This window comes from Eublepharis macularius, chromosome 10 (assembly GCF_028583425.1).
Source record: "Eublepharis macularius isolate TG4126 chromosome 10, MPM_Emac_v1.0, whole genome shotgun sequence".
In the NCBI taxonomy this organism is placed as follows: domain Eukaryota; kingdom Metazoa; phylum Chordata; class Lepidosauria; order Squamata; family Eublepharidae; genus Eublepharis; species Eublepharis macularius.
In genome coordinates this window covers 16,590,995-16,608,711 of record NC_072799.1, presented here as the reverse complement: position 1 = coordinate 16,608,711, position 17,717 = coordinate 16,590,995, and the positions used below count along the sequence as shown (strand labels likewise).

Here is a 17,717-nt window from a genome sequence, read left to right as displayed (position 1 = left end):
AATACTGCCCATCCTATCTTAGTAAAAAGCCCTCTTGAATAATTCAGTCTTACAGACACACACGGAGCTGCTTTAAGCACTAGGGGGGGGGAAAGACAGGTCCCCAAATTTTGTCAGATCTCCCACAGTCAGAAGATGCTCTTTTGACAGGGATATAGAATGATGGGAAATGTTAAAACTGTTCCATTTCCAGCACTGTCGCCCGGCCCTGATCCATATCAGGACCACCCCCAGCCCAACACACGTGCACACTGCTGCTTTTTACAGCTCAGTTACATGTCTAAGGATCAAGATTCCCAAGACACATACATTTTGCCCCTAAAATGGCTGGTCTATCTTCTATATTGCAATTTTTGAAAGACTGATTTAGGGGGAGACTTTTGCATGTAAGGTCAACTATTTAAAGGGGAAAAAATCTTAGAAGCTAAGCGATCCCTTTACATTTTGTTAATTAAATGACGTGTGACCATTGTCCATCTTTTTGTGATGCCTCTGACCCAAGCCCTTAGATCCCCAACCAAAACAAAGGCAAATTACTTGCAGCCGCGCTTTGCCAACATTCATCTCCTGTCTTCTCCTCCTCCTGTTGATTCCATCACTGCTACTGATGTGGCTGTTGTACCATAGTGGTTTCGTAGTTGGCCTACAAGTCAACACTCTGCTGGTTCAGATCCCACTACTGCCATGAGCTTAGCAGGTAGCCTTGGATAAGCCATGCCTCTCAGCCCCAGTTGCCCAACAGTATTGTGGGGTTAATAATAACACTAATCTTCTTTGCTGCTCTTATCGGAGCACTAATGGGTCACTAATCTCTCTAGAAGAGCGGTATATAAGTGCAGTTGTTATTAATGTTCTTCGGGGGAAGAAATCCAGTCCCTAGCAGTTAGGAACAACCTTCAGATCTGGTGGCTCTCAGCAGAAGGAAACCAGGTTCTTTGGGCAGGCGCAGCTGGGTCCCAAACACTGGACTTATCAGCTTCATTTTGATCTGTTCGCAGCCATTCAGAATGCTCGTGGGATTCTTTCCCCACTATTATCCTGCAATATTCTTCCTGCTGCTGCTTTTTCAAAGAATCTTTGACTTTTTGTCTTTTTAGGCCTCCGTCCCTGAAAGACAGTAAGAGAGAACATAGTTGTAGGCTTGACGGTTGTAGACTTTGATGGCTTGTTTCTTTCTATAATGGTGTACGGATCAGATATAAGGGTTACAAACTCACATGGCTGCTTTGGAGGATGAAGTCTATGGCATTATATCCCTGCAAAGGTGCCTCCCCAAATCCTGCTCTCCCCAGGCTCCACCCCCGATTCTCCTGGGATTTCCCAACCTGGAGCTGGCAACCCTAGGAGGAACTCTCGTAGGCCATGATTGGACGGGCCTCTCACCAAGGAAGTGACATCAAGCCCGCTTGAGCAGCAATGGCAGATTTTACTCTGTTGGCAAATTGGACTGCATCTTCATTTTCCTGCAACAATTTAAAGAAAGGAAGACATTTACCGTATGTCTGTTTTATTTGGCATGATCTGTGTGTTTAAATGTTTCAATGACTGACATATGTAAGATTATCAAGTTGAATACCAAATATTTACTCTCTTTAGAATGATCGTTATTAGCACATTTTATCCCGCCTTTTCTTCCAAGGAGCTTAGGGCAATGATCATTGTTCCCCCTTCCTCCATTTTATCCTCATGACAACCCTGAAAGGTAGGTTAGGCCATGAGGAAGCGTTACTAGTCAAGGTCACCCAGTGAGCTTCCGTGGCAAGAGCAGGGATTTAAACCTGGGTCTCCTAGATCCTAGTCTGCCACTCTAACCAGGATACCACATTGGCTTTCAAGAGACAGCCTGGGCATTTTTAGATTTGCTATGGGCAAATATGTCAGCCTGAGTCTTCAGACAACCAGGTTCCAATCGCCCTTCCGCCAAGAAGTTCACTAGATGACCTTGCACCAACGACTCTCTCGCCCTAAACTACTCCACAAGGTTTTGGGGGGAACAACTGGTAGAAAGGAGAATCATTTGCACTGCGCTGAGTTCCTTGGAAAAATAAAAATGTATGAGGTAGATAGAAGAAATCAATAATAATAATAACAACAACAACATTCGATTTATATACCGCCCTTCAGGACAACTTAACACCCACTCAGAGCGGTTTACAAAGTGTGTCATTATTATCCCCACAACTAGCCCCGGCGCCAGGGTTACTGGTGCCTGAAGCCATCCTCACGCGTGCGCACAGCGCACACATGCCCCGGACTGCGCGATGATGTCATCACGTCATGATGTCATCACACAGTGACGCCAGGGGCATTGGCTGGCGGGTGGCTGAGGCGGTGTGAGGAGGCTGCCCGCGCTCCGCACACTGCCCCGGCCGCCTGCCATCCCTAGCCCGCGGCTGCTGCGCCTGCCCAGGGGCGTGTGGTGGCGGTGGCATGGAGCTGGCCAGCGGCAGCGCTGCATGCACCTCCGCCCACAGCGCCCCCTCTGACCCCACGGTGCCTGAGGCCCCTGCCTCACTGCCTCAACGATGGCGCCGGCCCTGCCCACAACAAAACACCCTGTGAGGTGGGTGGGGCTGAGAGAGCTCCAGAGAGCTGTGACTAGCCCAAGGTCACCCAGCTGGCTTCAAGTGGCTTCAAAAGAAATAAGCCCCATCTCTGAACTATCAGTTAAATGTCAGCCGTCACTTCCTGAAAATTACCTTTTTGCGCATTGGTGGCAAGTACCACACATCACATACAAAGGCCCAGCTAGTTCCAAGTCGAATCCCATATTTTGTAATGTTGTATTTACTGCTGTTCCAGTAAGCATCCGAGAATAAGAAATCATACTGCAAAACAGACAAGACCAATTTGAAAGCTTATAATCTCCTAAATATGCCAAGGATAAATCTCTCGTACTGCCGTCATCATTCATAAAAACTTTTCTGCTTAGTCTTGGTTAATCTTCAATGAGAGGGCTTTGCAACAGTATAGCAGACAGTGGACTGTGTGCATATATATCACTAATGCATGAATCACACACACATACACACATATATATCACACATGACTTGATATATAACTCAATATTTCTCATCAGAGTTACAATGTGGTGTTGAGAATATCAGACTATAAGCAGAGTGTCCCCGTCCAAATCCCTATTTTAGCCTGAAGCTTATTTATAACCTTGGGGCACTCTCTCTGCTTCACCTCCCTTACAGGGTAATCGTAATGACAAAATGGAGGATTTGGGAGCTAAATATGCAGTTCCAAGCCCCTTTGGAGGCATACCAGGATAAAAATTTAATAAATTGGTGAATTGCTTGACTCTCCAAATTAATTAGTCTGCGCAAAGACCATGAAGAAGTAAGCACTGTGTTTGAGAGATAGTAAAGGCATACAAAAGCCTAACCTCATGTCCTAACTATACAAGACAGTGTCTTCTCTCTGTCCATGTCTCTCCAGTCCTATCAGCCAGATGTGCATGGAGAATTCCATGCTCAGCTTGGTTACCAACCTTCAGATGAGGTCTGGAGATAGGGTCCCCAGGTGCCCACCACTGGCGGGCAAATTTCCGGAGATTTGCCTTCTCGTCTTCCAACTGCCCAGTGATTGGCAGGAATGGGCAAGCTCCCGGAGGTTGCCTGCCACCAGCAGGCACCTCACAAACGCACCACGTGGGCGCTCCCAACCAGCACAGCAACATCACTTCCAGAAATGATGTTTTTGTACCACCTGAAGGAGCATTCACCAAATCGGCCGTATCAGCCCTGTGCAGAGCGCAGGAGCACTCACATGGACGGCATAATGACGTCACTTCCGGAAGTGACATCATCACGGCTCTGGGGTGCATGCACGCGAAGGAGGACCTCATGCCGTGCACAAGGTAAGTGCCAGGGACTCCATCCTCCCGACAGGAGGTGAGAGGGACCTGGCAACCCCACCTGAAGATCTCCAGACCATGGGAATCAGTTCCCCTGAAGAACTTAATTCCCAGATCTGCATAGGCCTGGGTCACATTGGGATCAAGGCGCATCGTGGAAAGGCCTTCCCCCTGCGCTATTTAGCTAACCTGTTTTTATTGTGATTTTAATATGTATTGAAAGTGTTGTAACCGGCCCTGAGCCCACTTGCAAGGAGGGTGGGCTAGAAGTTGAATGAATGAATGAATGAATGAATGAATGAATGAATGAATGAATGAATGAATGAATGAATGAATGAATGACATTGCATGCATCAGCAACACAGCTGCGCATGTAAACTACCTTCTATTGGAAAAGGCAAAAACCTGGATCAGAAACAACCATGGGACAGAAAAATGAGTGCACATGCCTGCAGCAGCAGCGATAACCACCTTCAAACCTTTACTTCTACACCAGGTGTCTTCAAAATAGGAAGCTGCAACTTGGCCTTTAGGATTTTCTGAACTCTTGTAAGATTATTTCCTCTCATAAGAGCTTGGCCACCATTTTGGTTTGGGAAACCAGACATAACAGCTAAAGTCTCACAAGAAGAAGAAAAATCTTGCAAGAACTGAGGAATTGGCATGCAGGTGAGGAAAATGTCATGTTCCTTTAATAAAGGCATAATGTATAGAAATGGGCAACTGATGCTTTTCACTGCACCGAGGTAGATATCATCACCTGGTATCTCTCATGTGTCTGCTCTTAACGGGACAGGACATTTTTCTCCAAATATGCTGGCAACACTACTCCCCATGGGACAAAAAGAAACTGAGCGGGGGGGATTATTGAGACTGGGAAAATGCCACAGATGGAAAGGGTTAAAGGCCCTCAGCTCTCATGCCACTTCTCCAGTCAAATTAGCTGACGACCGTCCCCCCTTTCCCCATGGGATAAAAAAGGGTAAAGGTAGTCCCTTGTGCAAGCACTGAGTCATTGCTGACCCATGGGGGACGTCGCATCACAATGTTTTCTTGGCAGACTTTTTATGGGGTGGTTTGCCTTTCCATCATCTACACTTTACCCCCAGGAAACTGGGTACTCATTTTACCGACCTCGGAAGGATGGAAGGCTAAGTCAGCCTTGCTGGTTATTTGAAGCCATCTTCTGCCAGGATCGAACTCAGGTTGTGAGGAGAGCTTGGGCTGCACTACTGCAGCTTACCACTCTGTGCTACCTTTTCCCCCCATGGGATTGCTTTAGTTAAAAACTGCATTCTGCATCCACCGAAACGTGTAGATGGTTATGAAAGCCAACGACAGAGAACTCCTTATAGTAGTCTATGGATGCTTTAGTCCGATGGACCTTGCAGTGTTGGAAAGTCAGTTGCTACAACAAATTACCTTTATTGCCACTGGATAGATGGTTGTTTCTACTTCAAAAGTTCCCTTCTTGAACATCATTACAGAGGTGTTGTTGACACAAGTACCTGGTCAAAAATAGTGCAAAGGTGAGGAGGCCTCTCTCATGTGTGTCCTTAAGGTTACCAGCTAGTCTTCCCTGCCAGGTAAGAGGAGTAACAACAAGGAAGACTATTGCATTTAAAGATAACGAAGAGAAACAAGCCCAATGAGAAACTGCTCCTTTCCCCTTGCATGTCTGCCAATGGAGGATATGAGGTGGGTTGGGGCTCTTCTCTTTCCAAGAGACTGGAGAAAGTTGGTGCTTCAAGCCTTCCCAATTTTCCTTCCTTATGGGCATGCCAATGAGAGGCAGCCATCAGAGTTCAAAACGAGCAGAGTGTAGCTGATTTTAAGTGTGTAACATGAGGCCCATTTCTCAGTGCTGATGCTGAGCCTCTGGTGGAAGAAGGCTCAAGCGCATCAAAGGGTGGAACATCATATTCATTCCACATCAGCAGAGATGCTGAACAGTCTTCAGGGTCAGTCCTATCTAGAATGCATCACAGTTGTCTAGCACTGAGGTTTCAAAGACATGAATGGCAGTAGCTAGATCTGAAGAAAGAACAAACTGATCCCAGCTTCTGCACCAGTTAAACCTGCGCTAAGCACTCTCAGGCACTACACTTCAGTGATTTCCAAGGGGTAAGGTAGGATGTGGGCAACTTAGCTATATCAAGAGCTATCGGGGTCAGTGGAAATCTATGAATAGAGAGATTACAGTACTGTCATTTCTTACCTTCTGGAAAAATTAAAATTGGGGCATTAGTCTTATCAGAGGTGTGCTCTGTTAATCTGAAAAAAAAAGGAAGGAAGCATTTAAAATGTATTTTTGTATTCAAGACTAGGGTTTCCAGGTTGCAACATAGGCCGTTTCCACACGGCTTACCTTATTCTGCAAAATAGCGAAATCTCACGCGAAATCTCACAAGAAGACGCTGTTATTGCGTCTTCTCGTGTGATAACATCGTCTTCTCGTGAGATTTTGCGCAAGATTTCGCTATTTTGCAGAATAAGGTAAGCCGTGTGGAAATGGCCATAGAGAATGAGCATTTACCTTTAAAAGCACCAATAAAATGAGCCGCCTGTTTCCCTTACGCTTCCTTTCAGTCCCCACTTTCATTCCCCACTCCAGCATATTTTTGCAGCTTGTTCAAAGGACTTGCTATAATATACACAGAGAACGAGGGAACCACATGAACACACATGAAGCCGCCCTATACTGAATCCAACTCTTGATCCGCTAAAATCAATGTTGTCTATTCAGACTGAGCACTCCACGGTTTCAGACAGAGATCTTACTCATCACGTACGACCTGGTCCTTCACTGGAGATGCTGGGGATTGAACCTGGCACCAACTGCAGACTGAACAGATGCTCTACCACTGAGCCATGTCCCCTCCCCCAAAACCAATCCTGGCTTCCTCCCATCCACACATATATGCACATGAACTTCCTTATACCGAATCAGATCTTTTGGTCCATCAAGATCGTTATTGTCTACTCAGGCTGACAGCAGCTCTCAAACGTCTTAGAGTAGAAATATACATTGCAAATTACCTGTTGATGCTCAAGTGCAAGATTTTGTGTGTGATCCTCAATTCACGTGCAGGCTGTTCTTACTTGGCGCGTGTGTATGCTGCTTTTATAGGAGCTCCCAAAGTGTGATTGCTTCTGCAAGTGAGTCCGGAGAGTTGAGCACCAATTCAGCTCTGTTTTCACTGTGAGAACAAGTACTGTAGGCTCCTTTGGCTTGCCAATTTGCATTTCTTTAAGATGTGAAAAAGTGTCAAGATCTGCATTTCAATGAATGGATGTGGGGGAAACTGGGTTACTTTTAGCAGTTGAGGAGGAACTGATATTAAATGTGTGAATGTATGCACGCAGAGCAAATTGAAGTGTGACTGTGAGAGCGAGTGCATGGAAAGTTGGACATGTAAAATGAGGTTCACTTCAGCATCCCTAGGTACTTCGTAATGTGTATTTCCACCCTTAGATAGAGGTCTTTCCCATCATATCTCATCACGTCAAAATGTTTGGAAACTGCTGATCTACCAAAAGACTGTCAGTTTGCAATCCCAGTTTAAGTCAGCAGGTAATGAACTGTCTTGGGTCACAACCCTGTTTCCATACCTTTTTCTAACAGCACAACGATGTTTCATTTCAGAGCGCTCAAACAAAATATGTCGAGTTGTCTTCATACCCATACTCAGAAAAAATCCTATTATTCCTCCATGCATCTGACCAACCTGAAAGTCAATAACAAATGGGTATGTTATTCACACCTAATCATTAGCAAAACAAAACAGTGCACAAGCTAGTTTGCCAGAGTCACTCTTGCATTGAATAGAGGTGTTCCTACCACGGTAGATCAGTCTGTACACATGCTGTAAAACAAGGAGAAACGTGGGAGCTGTACCTGAGCTGTATCAGTCTCTCTGATTCAGTACGAATGTAGATTGGATTGGACAAAAGCTTGGCATTCCAAGAGATGCATCTGTTTGCATCCACAGAGTTTGGACTCAGCTCAAAGGGTTTGGACTAGAGGTGGGCACAAACCAGGAAAGTGGCACTTGGTTGCAGTTCATAGTTCGGCACGTTTCACGAGCCATGAACTTGCCCAGTTTGCAAACTGGTTCATTTGGTTCATCACTTCTGGGGCTGCAGAAGGTCTGCAGGAAACCTCCCCCCCCCCTTTGCCTAGGTAACAGATTGCTCAGTGCCCCGCTGTCTGCAGCAACGAACCGAAAAACAAACCATACGAACCACTCTAAAAATCATAACGGTTTGTTGTGGTTCATCAGAAATGAGCTCTGATGAACCGCCGGTTCGCGAACCAAAAAATGGCCTAGTTTGTGACGAACTTTGGTTCATATTTTGGTTCATGCCCATCTCTAGTTTGGACTTCTGATTCCCTCTCATGTGTCAATGTGTAAAGTATGGTGAGGCAACTAGTGTGCTGCATTATTGACCTGGGATCGTTTTGTAAAGACAGCCAATGAACCACCAACACAAGGAGATGCTGTCCCAGCTGTTGTTAAAAAAATAGCAGGCTGTACTTGCCTTATAGATCCTGACTCATCATAAGAGTCTGGCCACCCTTTGGGTTGACCTAGCAATTAATCACCAAAAACAGGAGCAGAACTCTCATGAGAAGAAGGACTCTCATGACACTGCAGGCACAGGTGAGCCTCAGTTGCTGCAGTGCTTTCAAAAAGGCCTGGGAGGTAACAGAGAGGCAAGAAATATTATATTCTTCTTCCGCTGTGAGGGGGCAATAGGCAGGCAGCAGCAGATGAAACAGGAGGAGAGACTGCAGCGCCTGGGGTACCACCTCAGGGAGTCTCATAGAGCCAGTCCTGAAATGAAGAGCATTCAACCTCTATGTAAAGCCTTCAGGAGAACTCATTCCTAGCTATGGAATTGGATGTCCTCACTATGCAGATGACATCCAGCTCTATATCTCGCTGTCCAAAATACCAGGTGATGCAGCAGAGGTCTTGCTTGGGACACTGCCTGGCAGCTGCGGACAAACGGTTGAAAGTTAACAAACTGAAACTAAACCCAGACAAGACGGAAGTGATGCTGTTTGGAAAGGTGCAAATATTGAAGGACGCTGAGCTCCCCATTTTTGATGGGGTTCAGTTGACCCTTGTAGACTCAGTTAAAAGCCTAGGGATTATACTGGACCCAGCATTGCTGCTAGAGAAGCAAGTTAATGCAACTGCCCCAGGGTGATGTCAAGGCTACTGTAATGCACTCGACATAGGTCTCCCCTCAAAGTCAACTCGGAGACTCCATTGGGTGCAGAATGCAGCAATTTAGTTTTTATCAAGATCTTGTTGGAGCATGTATGTTACTCGAATTCTGCAGTCACTCCATTTGTTACCTATCATTGACTGAACCCCAGCAGAGAGTTAATTGCATAACCCTTTGCCCAGATCAAGAATTGTATGAAGAAAAGTCCTTAATAAGGGCACCCTCGAGATGAGGATAGGGTTGCCAACTCCTGGTGGAGAAATTCCGGGAGATTTGGGGGGGTGGAGCCTGGAGAGGAGAGAGAGCTCAACAGAGTATAATGCCTCCGAAGCACCTATTTTCTGCAACAGAACTGATTTCTGTAGCCTGAAGATCAGTTGTAATTCTGGGAGATCTCCAGGCCTCACCTGGAGGATGGCATGGGGAGTTATGCTGAGGGGATAAATGGGAAACCTCTATGCAACAGGCCAAGCCCTGGGTCACTAGTTTCCTACCTCTTTACTTGAACTGTAACTCCTACAGTGCTATGAGTTGGCATTGCTAGTCCAGCAGAGTTCATTCAATTCAAAGTAGGACTCCAATTAAAAAGTATTCCTGAACAGGAAAGTAGGGAGCCCATCTGGTAAGTTAACAAATATTCATCCTGCTTTGGCAAAAGGCCCCATGTGTCACCAGTATATGCCCGAGTTTATCACATCGAACTGCTTGTTTAAATAAAAGCACTTCTGCAAACACTGATGAATTCTAATTTTGCTACTGTTTTTGCTGTGAGCCAGAAATTGAACTCTCTGCATTTGGGAAGCCAAATTGGATTTATTACCAGGAGATGACAATGAGTATACTATAAATGAGTTTCACACTTCATGCCATTTGACTTGCCCATGTTAAGAGATATTGGTTCGATCCTCATGACGTATAAAAAGACTTTAAAATTTCCCTTCATTCACAATGCCTTGGTAACTTTCACTTTGATTGACAGCTCTTACCAAAGAGTAGTGTTCATTAGACAGCAAGGGGACAATATCCAGTGGAGTTGTATGGTTAGCAACACAAATGCCTCCATTTAAGGGTCTATTTTCCCTGCAATAAATGGAAAACAGAATACATTGTGATTAGAGCAGAAATGAATTTGCCCCCAGAAATCCTCTGCAAAATCTCCCCATTTGAATGTTCTTCGTAGTAAAGTCAAAGTTTTATGTTTAGTTAAGATATGGGTATTACAGATGAGTTATTATGTAATGAGAAAAAAAATCTATAAAATGTTTAAATGGTATGTCTCCCTCTATGTTCCTGTTTGTTTGTTTGTATGTATGTTTTTGTCTCTTTATGTGAATTTTTGCTTGTATGATGTTTTAAATATTTTAATATGGAATGTTTTAAATGTTCTTAATGTTGTTATCCGCCCTGAGCCTGCTTGTGGGGAGGGCAGAATACAAATATGATATAAATAAATAAATAAATAAATAAATAAATAAAAATAAGGAACTAGAAATGTAGCTTCTGGTCAGAGGTCAAAGAGCTAAGGAAGGAGTTATAGTTGCAGCTGGTTTGTTCCAGAGTTGCTTGCAATAAGCCTGAGAACCAAGCTACAAGTGACGCCTGATACTAGTTGGACACTTGTCAGCTTCCCTCAAGTTTTGATGGGAAATGTAGGCATCCTGGTTTTACAGCTTGGCTCTCAATTACAGCTGCAAGACCAGGATGCCTACATTTCCCATCAAAACTTGAGGGAAGCTGACAAGTGTCCAACCTGTGTCAGGCATCACTTGTAGCTTGGCTCTGAGTCAGTGAAGCTAGGCCTCTGTTTTCTTTGAAGGCACCATCAAAACAAGATATTTTATATGGGAATTGTTTTATTTTGGACATATTTTACAGGCAGTAGTCTCTAACATTTTACTTCCAATGCCTTATGACAATGGTTTTCCAACTATCCAGTTTCCTCACCGTCTGCCTCACCACAACACCTGTGCACTGCAGAGGAGTCAGGTTCCAGGTTCAAATGGTTTGTATGGGGCACTAACCAGGCCTTCTGGGGCTCATTGTTGCTGTGTGAACCAACTGAGGGTGTGACCAAGAAATACAGGAAACTCTCCTTCATTTGCACATTACAGGGAAGATCAGCAACGGCAGGCAAGCTGTTTACAGAAGCATCTCTGCACGGCCCACCTTTTCCTTGAGAAACTCCAGGTATGCTTCCTGGAATCCAGTCCAAAAAAATAATTATCCTTCTAAAGCAATCCTCCATAAGGGAGAGTTAGTAGGATTGCCAGGTCCAGGTTGGGAAATTCCTGGAGATTTGGACCCTGGAGAGGGCAGGGTTTGTGGAGGGACCTCAGTGGGATATAATGCCGTAGAGTTCACCCTTCAGACTAGCCATTTCCTCCAGGGGAACTGGTCTTTGTTGCCTAGAGATCTCCAACTACCACCTGGAGGCTGGCAACCCTAAGAGTTAGTGATGCTTTCAGTCCATGCACAAAACCCTATTACCTTCCCCATCCCCTGGTCATACCAGAAAATGACAGAGAAATCACTGTTATTTATTCCTCCTTCTCTCTCTCTCTCTCTCTCTGACACACACACACAAATTATTCAAGACAGGAGGGCTTTCTTACTCAGGTAAGAAATGGTTCAGAGATACCTCTTGGTAAAGGGACAGGGACTGTAGACTATGCTATTGGGTATTGTCTGTTGATGTAGATATGCTCCTACTGCATTGTTTCTGTGTCGTTCAACATGCTGTGTTTGATTACTTATGCTTTGCTTCAGCAATGTTTCATCTCTGTATTCAGATTTATGCTTGTTCTCAAATTTCTGCAACCCATACCCTATTATATTGTTCATCAAATGTCCTAGCTGTTGATTGTATTAACCTGCATAGTATCATCTGCTTGGAGTCTCAGTGAGAAAGGGGGACAATACATATGTACATACATGCATACATACATACTCTAGAGCCCCAACTGTGCAGCAGTCACAGTAGGATTGCCAACTCTGGGTTAGGAAATTCCTGCCGATTTGGGAGGTGGAGACCGGGGAGGGTTAGGTTTGGGGTATAACGCCATATAGTAGTCCACCCTCCAGAACAGCCATTTTCTCCAGGAGAATTGATCTCTGTAGCCTGTTGATCAGCTGTAATTCCAGAAGATCTCCAGGCCCCAACTGGAGGCTGGCAACCTTGCATCACAGTAACCCCCGTAGAGCTCTGTTTATTTTTCCCTCTGAAACAACTGAGGACATTCCTGTCCCACTAGGCTTTTGGTATCTCATTTTTTTTAAAAAAAATTCTGGCTTTACTATTGTAGTAAAGTGAGGAGAGCGCCCTCAAGTCAGAGTTGACTTCTGGCGACCCCTGCTGGGGTTTTCAAGGCAAGAGACTAACAGAGGTGGTTTGTCATTGCCTGCCTCTGCAGCCCTGGTCTTCCTTGGAGGTCTCCCATCCAAGTATTAACCAAGGCCAACCCTGCTTAGCTTTTGGGATCTGACTAGATCCGGCTCACCTGGGCTATCCAGGTCAGGGCATTGTAGCAAAATATCTCGAAAGAATTAACTACTTGACCAATTACAGGGATGCACGTTCTTTTCCTTTCCTTTCCCATTAATGATAAATTGTTGGACCTCAGGGGGACTTCCAGATCGTTGCCTGAATAAACAAGGTTCCTGTTAAAATAACAGTCATTGTGGAAACCCATGGTTTGGAAAGCAACACTTAATGGCCCCAGGCGTAACACTTGTTTTTTACTCTTTTTTTTCTCGACTGTTTATCTGACTGCTTTTGGGGGCAGAGGGTTGTGACTCATTCCTGGTGTTTAAGAAAAGTTTCCTCTAGCAGCTTCAGTTAAAGGCCAACGTCTGACTCAGTTTAAGGCAAATTAATGTGTGTAATGCAAATAATCTCCAAGGTTTAGCTGTGGGGAGCCGTTAATACTCACTTATTATGGTACCGAACAACAGCTGACGAAGCTTTCAAACCGAGACGGGCGGACAGCCGTATGACCCAGCTGCCTAAGCAGAACCTAAGTCTGGAGAGTGAACATGTACAGTTTTTAATTAATAGAGACCACAGATAAAGCCTTCTTAAGGACTTGTACAAATATGCAGAAATGGTGTCAGATGGAAGCAACTGGCTAGCGTTGCCTTCTTTCAACTTTTTATCCCCTGCCATGCAAACTGAGACATCATGAGCTCACACAACCTCACAAAGAGTCTCTCTACACTAGACATCTTACACAAGGACGCTCAAGTGTAGGGAGATGCAATGTTAGCCAGGAAGCGTAGTTTTAAAAGACAGAGCCAGCGGAGATCGCTCCTCAGAGGGTTTGTTAATTTCATCTTTGACTCCCAGAAGGCTCTGTCAATTTCACCTCCCCTTCAGGAAGCAAAGATAAAATTAACAATAACAAACCCTCTGAGGAGCAATCTCCAACTTAATCTTTTTAAACTACCCTTCCCGGCTAACATTTTATCTCCCTCCACTTGAGTCCTCGTTAAGATGTCTCGTGTAGAGAGACTCTCTGTTGCTCCACTGGCTACAACTGTTTATGTCCTTAGATCATCTGCTTACCCTCAGTCTACCTCTTTCCACCACGTGAGAACTTGCTGGGTTGAAATCCTACTATCATTCCTTCTCATTACCCTCAAGCAGTGCAAATTGGTCAGCCATCGGGAAGACTGTTCTACTATTAGTAGGAGAGAAGAAGTGATGCATATTGTGTGTGTGTGTTTCCCTTGCAGTGTGTGTGCATGTGAATGTGCACCTGCTCACGTGCGCAAAGAGTTACGTGCGCTGATCTGGAGGCATCCCTGGGCAGTGTACCAAGTAGTATTTTAGTGTTTTCCTCTCTTGAGGTTCCCCCCCGCCATCACTCCCTAAGGCTTGACAGTGCAATCCTAAGGAGAATTACACCCATAAGCCCATTTATTTATTTACTTACTTCATTTATACCCCACCTTTCTCCCCAATGGTGAACCAAAGTGGCTTGCGTCATTCTCCTCTCCTCCATTTTATCCTCACAAACAACCCTGTGAGGTAGGTTAAGCTGAGAGTGTGTGACTGGCCCGAAGTCGCCAAGTGAGCTTTCATGGCAGAGCAGGGATTTGAACCCAGGTCAAAGCCAATGGGCTTAGAAGGGTATACATCTGTTTAGGACGGCATTGTGGATCTCTAGCTGACAGTTAGCATGTTATAGCTGAAATTAAACTTCAGATTCCAATTCAGTCATGAAGTTCAATGTTCATTCTTGGAGTAGGCACAGGCTGTTTCCACATGCTGTTAAAGAGACGGTCTACTTACTGAAGGCTGGCGGTTTTTTCCACAGATTCCAGATGCCTCCGATTTCAAAGCAGGAGCAGGCAGTTTGTCTTGCATCTGATCAGCGTCTTTTCTGAGACCAGGATTTCCCGCTCTTTTCTGTGCCGGGTCAAGGACGCTGATCAGACGCAAGACAAACTGCCTGCTTCCGCTTTGAAATCGGAGGCATCTGGAATCTGTGGGAAAAAACACCAGCCTTCAGTAAGTAGACCGTCTCTTTAACAGCATGTGGAAACAGCCACAATCTCACACCATTACAGTAAAACCTCCTTTAACAGTCGTCGTGTCTCTGCAAACTGAGTGCTAAATGAAACAGTGCTATAGAGGTATTGATAACACCTGTTCTAATGGGGATGTGTTCAGTGTTATCAATGACATTTGAGGCTGCAGTGGGCGGCAATCCAAAGCTGACTGCCTCTGTTAGGGTCTCCATGCCAAAACGTTCCAGGAAGCCCCTCCGAGATGCTGTTAGCATCAACGCCTCCTCCATGTGAGGGGCAGCCATCTTCTGTGCCAGCCCTGCAGCTCCTAATAAGGCCCTGGTCCTCAGAGAGCTGCTATAGCATATTGGTTGGGCTGTGAATCAGCACTCCACTGGTTTGAGTTCCATGAGCTCAGCAAGTGGCCTTGAGTAAGCCACTCCTCTCAGCTACAGCTCCCCAGATCTGTCGTGGGGATAACAACAACAACCACCACATTGATTTTGTTCACCATTCTGAGTGGGGTACTAACCTGTCTAGAAGAGTGGTATGCAGGTGCAATTATTATTATGTGCAGTTTTTTTATAGATCTCAGAGGCAGCCGTCCCATCCGTGGAAGTGCTGCATTGCTTTCTTATAGCCTGATGTACTCCACACTGTGGCAGTTCCGCCCACTCCACTCCTCCACCTTTTATTAAAAAATTAAACCCAGAACAAAGAGTGCTACAATGACATATAGGAGATATTACTATATGCTGTTGTGAGATACTGGGAGGGAGGGTGGAATTTTTAAAAATGAAAAAAAAATATGCCTGCCAAACCCAAGGTTCAGAGAACAGATTGATGACATTTTTCAAGAACGGAAAGGGTTAACTTCTGCTACTGAATCCAGATGAAGATATATGCTTCAAGTTGTCCCACTGACTTCAGTTACTATAGGGCAAATTTAAGAGGCTAGTGGACAAATGTGGCGTAGCGGTTAGACTGCCGGATTATGATCTAGGAAACCCGGGTTCATATCCCCAGGGCTGGATCGAGGGGGGGCAGGGGGGTAGTCTGCCCCCAGCGCCGCCAAAGAGGGGGCACCGGGCGCAGCTGCCAGTCGCTGGCAGCCATTCGCCTGCCCAGTAGGACAGAGAGCATGAGGCAAGCTGGCCGCCCCCTCAGCCAGGCAGGTGAATGGCACGGAGAACTGGGAGGCTGCCCGCACCAATCGCCTGATCCGCTGAGGAGGAGGCCGGCTTGCCGCGCACTCGGTGAATGGCATGGAGGGCTGAGAGGCCGCCCGCGCCATTCGCCTGCCCCACAGGACAGGGAGCGCACAGCAAGCTGGCTGCCCCCTCAGCTGAGCAGGCGAGTGGCGCAGGCGGCCTCTCAGCCGCCCACACTGCTGCCGCTCGTGACGTCATCATGCAGCGCCGGGAACCCAAGACCCGGCCCTGCATATCCCCACGCTGACATGGAAGCTTGCAGGATGACCTTAGGCCAGTCACACAATTCTCAATCTAACCTACCTCACAGGGTTGTTGTAATGAAATGGAAAAGAGGAGAGTTACAGCCACTTTGGGTCCCCATTGAGGAGAAAGGGAGAAATGAAGTCCATCAAGTAATGAAGATATACACTTGCCTTTATGCCATCCCCAGTTACTGTGAAGTTACTGTGAAGCAATGCCAAGGGTCTGGTATCGGAAGCAAGCGAGCATGATCATTACAGAGCATAAGATGGCTCTGTTAGATTTATTTTGCTTTTATCCGAGTCTCCTTTTATTCTCCCTTTTCTAAGAATTGGCAAGTTTCTTTTGTTTGCAAATTTGCATGCAACAAAGCGTAAGCAGAACACACAGCTCAAGCCAACAGGTAAAGAAATGTATTTACCGCCTGTTCGGCAACAATGCTACTATTAGCGTTCCTGACGTCAGCACGAGTATAACAAGTGAAAATGAGCCGAGACTGTAAAACATAAAAAGAATTCCATTGCAAGTTGTGTCTGTTGGGTAAAAACGCCACAATTCTGTACATCCCAAAAAGATGCTGGATCAACTCCTCCCCCCCCCCGCCTCCTCCTACCAATTAGAACACCCTTCTCAAGCTCTGCCTTTTGTGTTCCCACCTACAGATGTGAGTCAGCTGGCAACCAGAGACTGGCCTTTTTCATTGGGGTGGCTCACCTCCGGAATAGCCTCTTTCTTGAAGCTTGCTGGACAGCTACCTTACTTTCCTTTAGGAGCCAAGCCAAAACATTTCTCTTTCGCCAGACGTTTAACTAAAGGGGTTTCATCTTTTATTGTAACCTGTCTTATGATCTGTTCCTAGCCTGGGAACTGTTTTATTAATACTATTTTAGACTGCTCTGTTTGTGTTATAAGCATTTATGCCCTGCCTTATTTCTATTGACATATTCTTAGCAACTAGTTTTATTTTATTGACTTGGTTTGTTTTTAGTGGCATGGGGTAGCATCTATAGTGGTATCAGACTAGAATCTTGGAAACCAAAGCTGGAGTTTCCACTCTGCCGTGGAAGCTTTTTGGCCAGTTGTATGCACTGGCAGCCTAATCTATCTCACAGGTTTGTTGTGATGATAAAATGAAAAAGGGGAGAATGTTGCAAGTCGTTCTGGATCCCCACTGGGGAGGAAAAGAAGGGTTTAACTGAGGCAAGTAAAATTTATTTGCTTTTATCGACTTGGCCTTTGTTTTATTGTGAGCTGCCACAAGCAGGTCTGGAGAGATGGCATCAGCATACTGGAACATCAGCTGATGAGCTGATGTCAGGTCCAGGTTGTTGCCGGGATGTGATTTTGACATGTTGCACGACATTATGCTAAGCAGCTGGAGAGGGGCATTTAAACCCCACGAACCATGAACTGGTTTGTGAACTTGCACCAGTTTGTGGGAGTTCGTGAAAACGAACTGAGCGGCATGGAAGGCAATCTAAACTCCCCTCTGTCTGGAGATCAGGGGCGGGGCCACCAGCCATGTGACCATTTTCAAGAGGTTCTGGAACTCCGTTCCACCGTGTTCCAGCTGAAAAAAAGCCCTGACTGTAAGTCCTCTAAATTTTCCTCAGTAGGTCAAACACAATGGGGGTGGGGGGGGAAATGGAATCTAC

General features: G+C 45.6%; 1 protein-coding gene across 1 annotated transcript; it reads right to left on the bottom strand.

Moving 5' to 3' along the window:
* Positions 1–47: 47 nt before the first annotated feature.
* LOC129336965 (glycerol-3-phosphate acyltransferase 3-like) lies at positions 48–17,425 on the bottom strand. The gene is made up of 9 exons (XM_054990396.1): positions 17,352–17,425; positions 13,030–13,119; positions 10,087–10,180; positions 7,475–7,590; positions 6,081–6,136; positions 5,285–5,370; positions 2,700–2,828; positions 1,384–1,463; positions 48–1,107 (listed from the first exon to the last, which is right to left on the bottom strand). The coding sequence occupies exons 1-9, from the start codon at positions 17,423–17,425 to the stop codon at positions 897–899; spliced, it is 936 nt and encodes a 311-aa protein (XP_054846371.1). The 3' UTR covers positions 48–896.
* Between the last annotated feature and the right edge of the window lie 292 nt (positions 17,426–17,717).

Excerpts from the sequence above, each read along its gene's own strand:
- LOC129336965 (XM_054990396.1), bottom strand. The coding sequence starts at position 17,425 with ATGTCGTGCAACATGTCAAAATCACATCCCGGCAACAACCTGGACCTG. Across the intron at positions 13,120-17,351 it reads GCTCATCAGCTGATGTTCCA|ACTTAGGTTCTGCTTAGGCA; the intron begins GTATGCTGATGC and ends TTCACTCTCCAG. Across the intron at positions 5,371-6,080 it reads AATTTTAATTTTTCCAGAAG|GTACTTGTGTCAACAACACC; the intron begins GTAAGAAATGAC and ends ATTTTTGACCAG.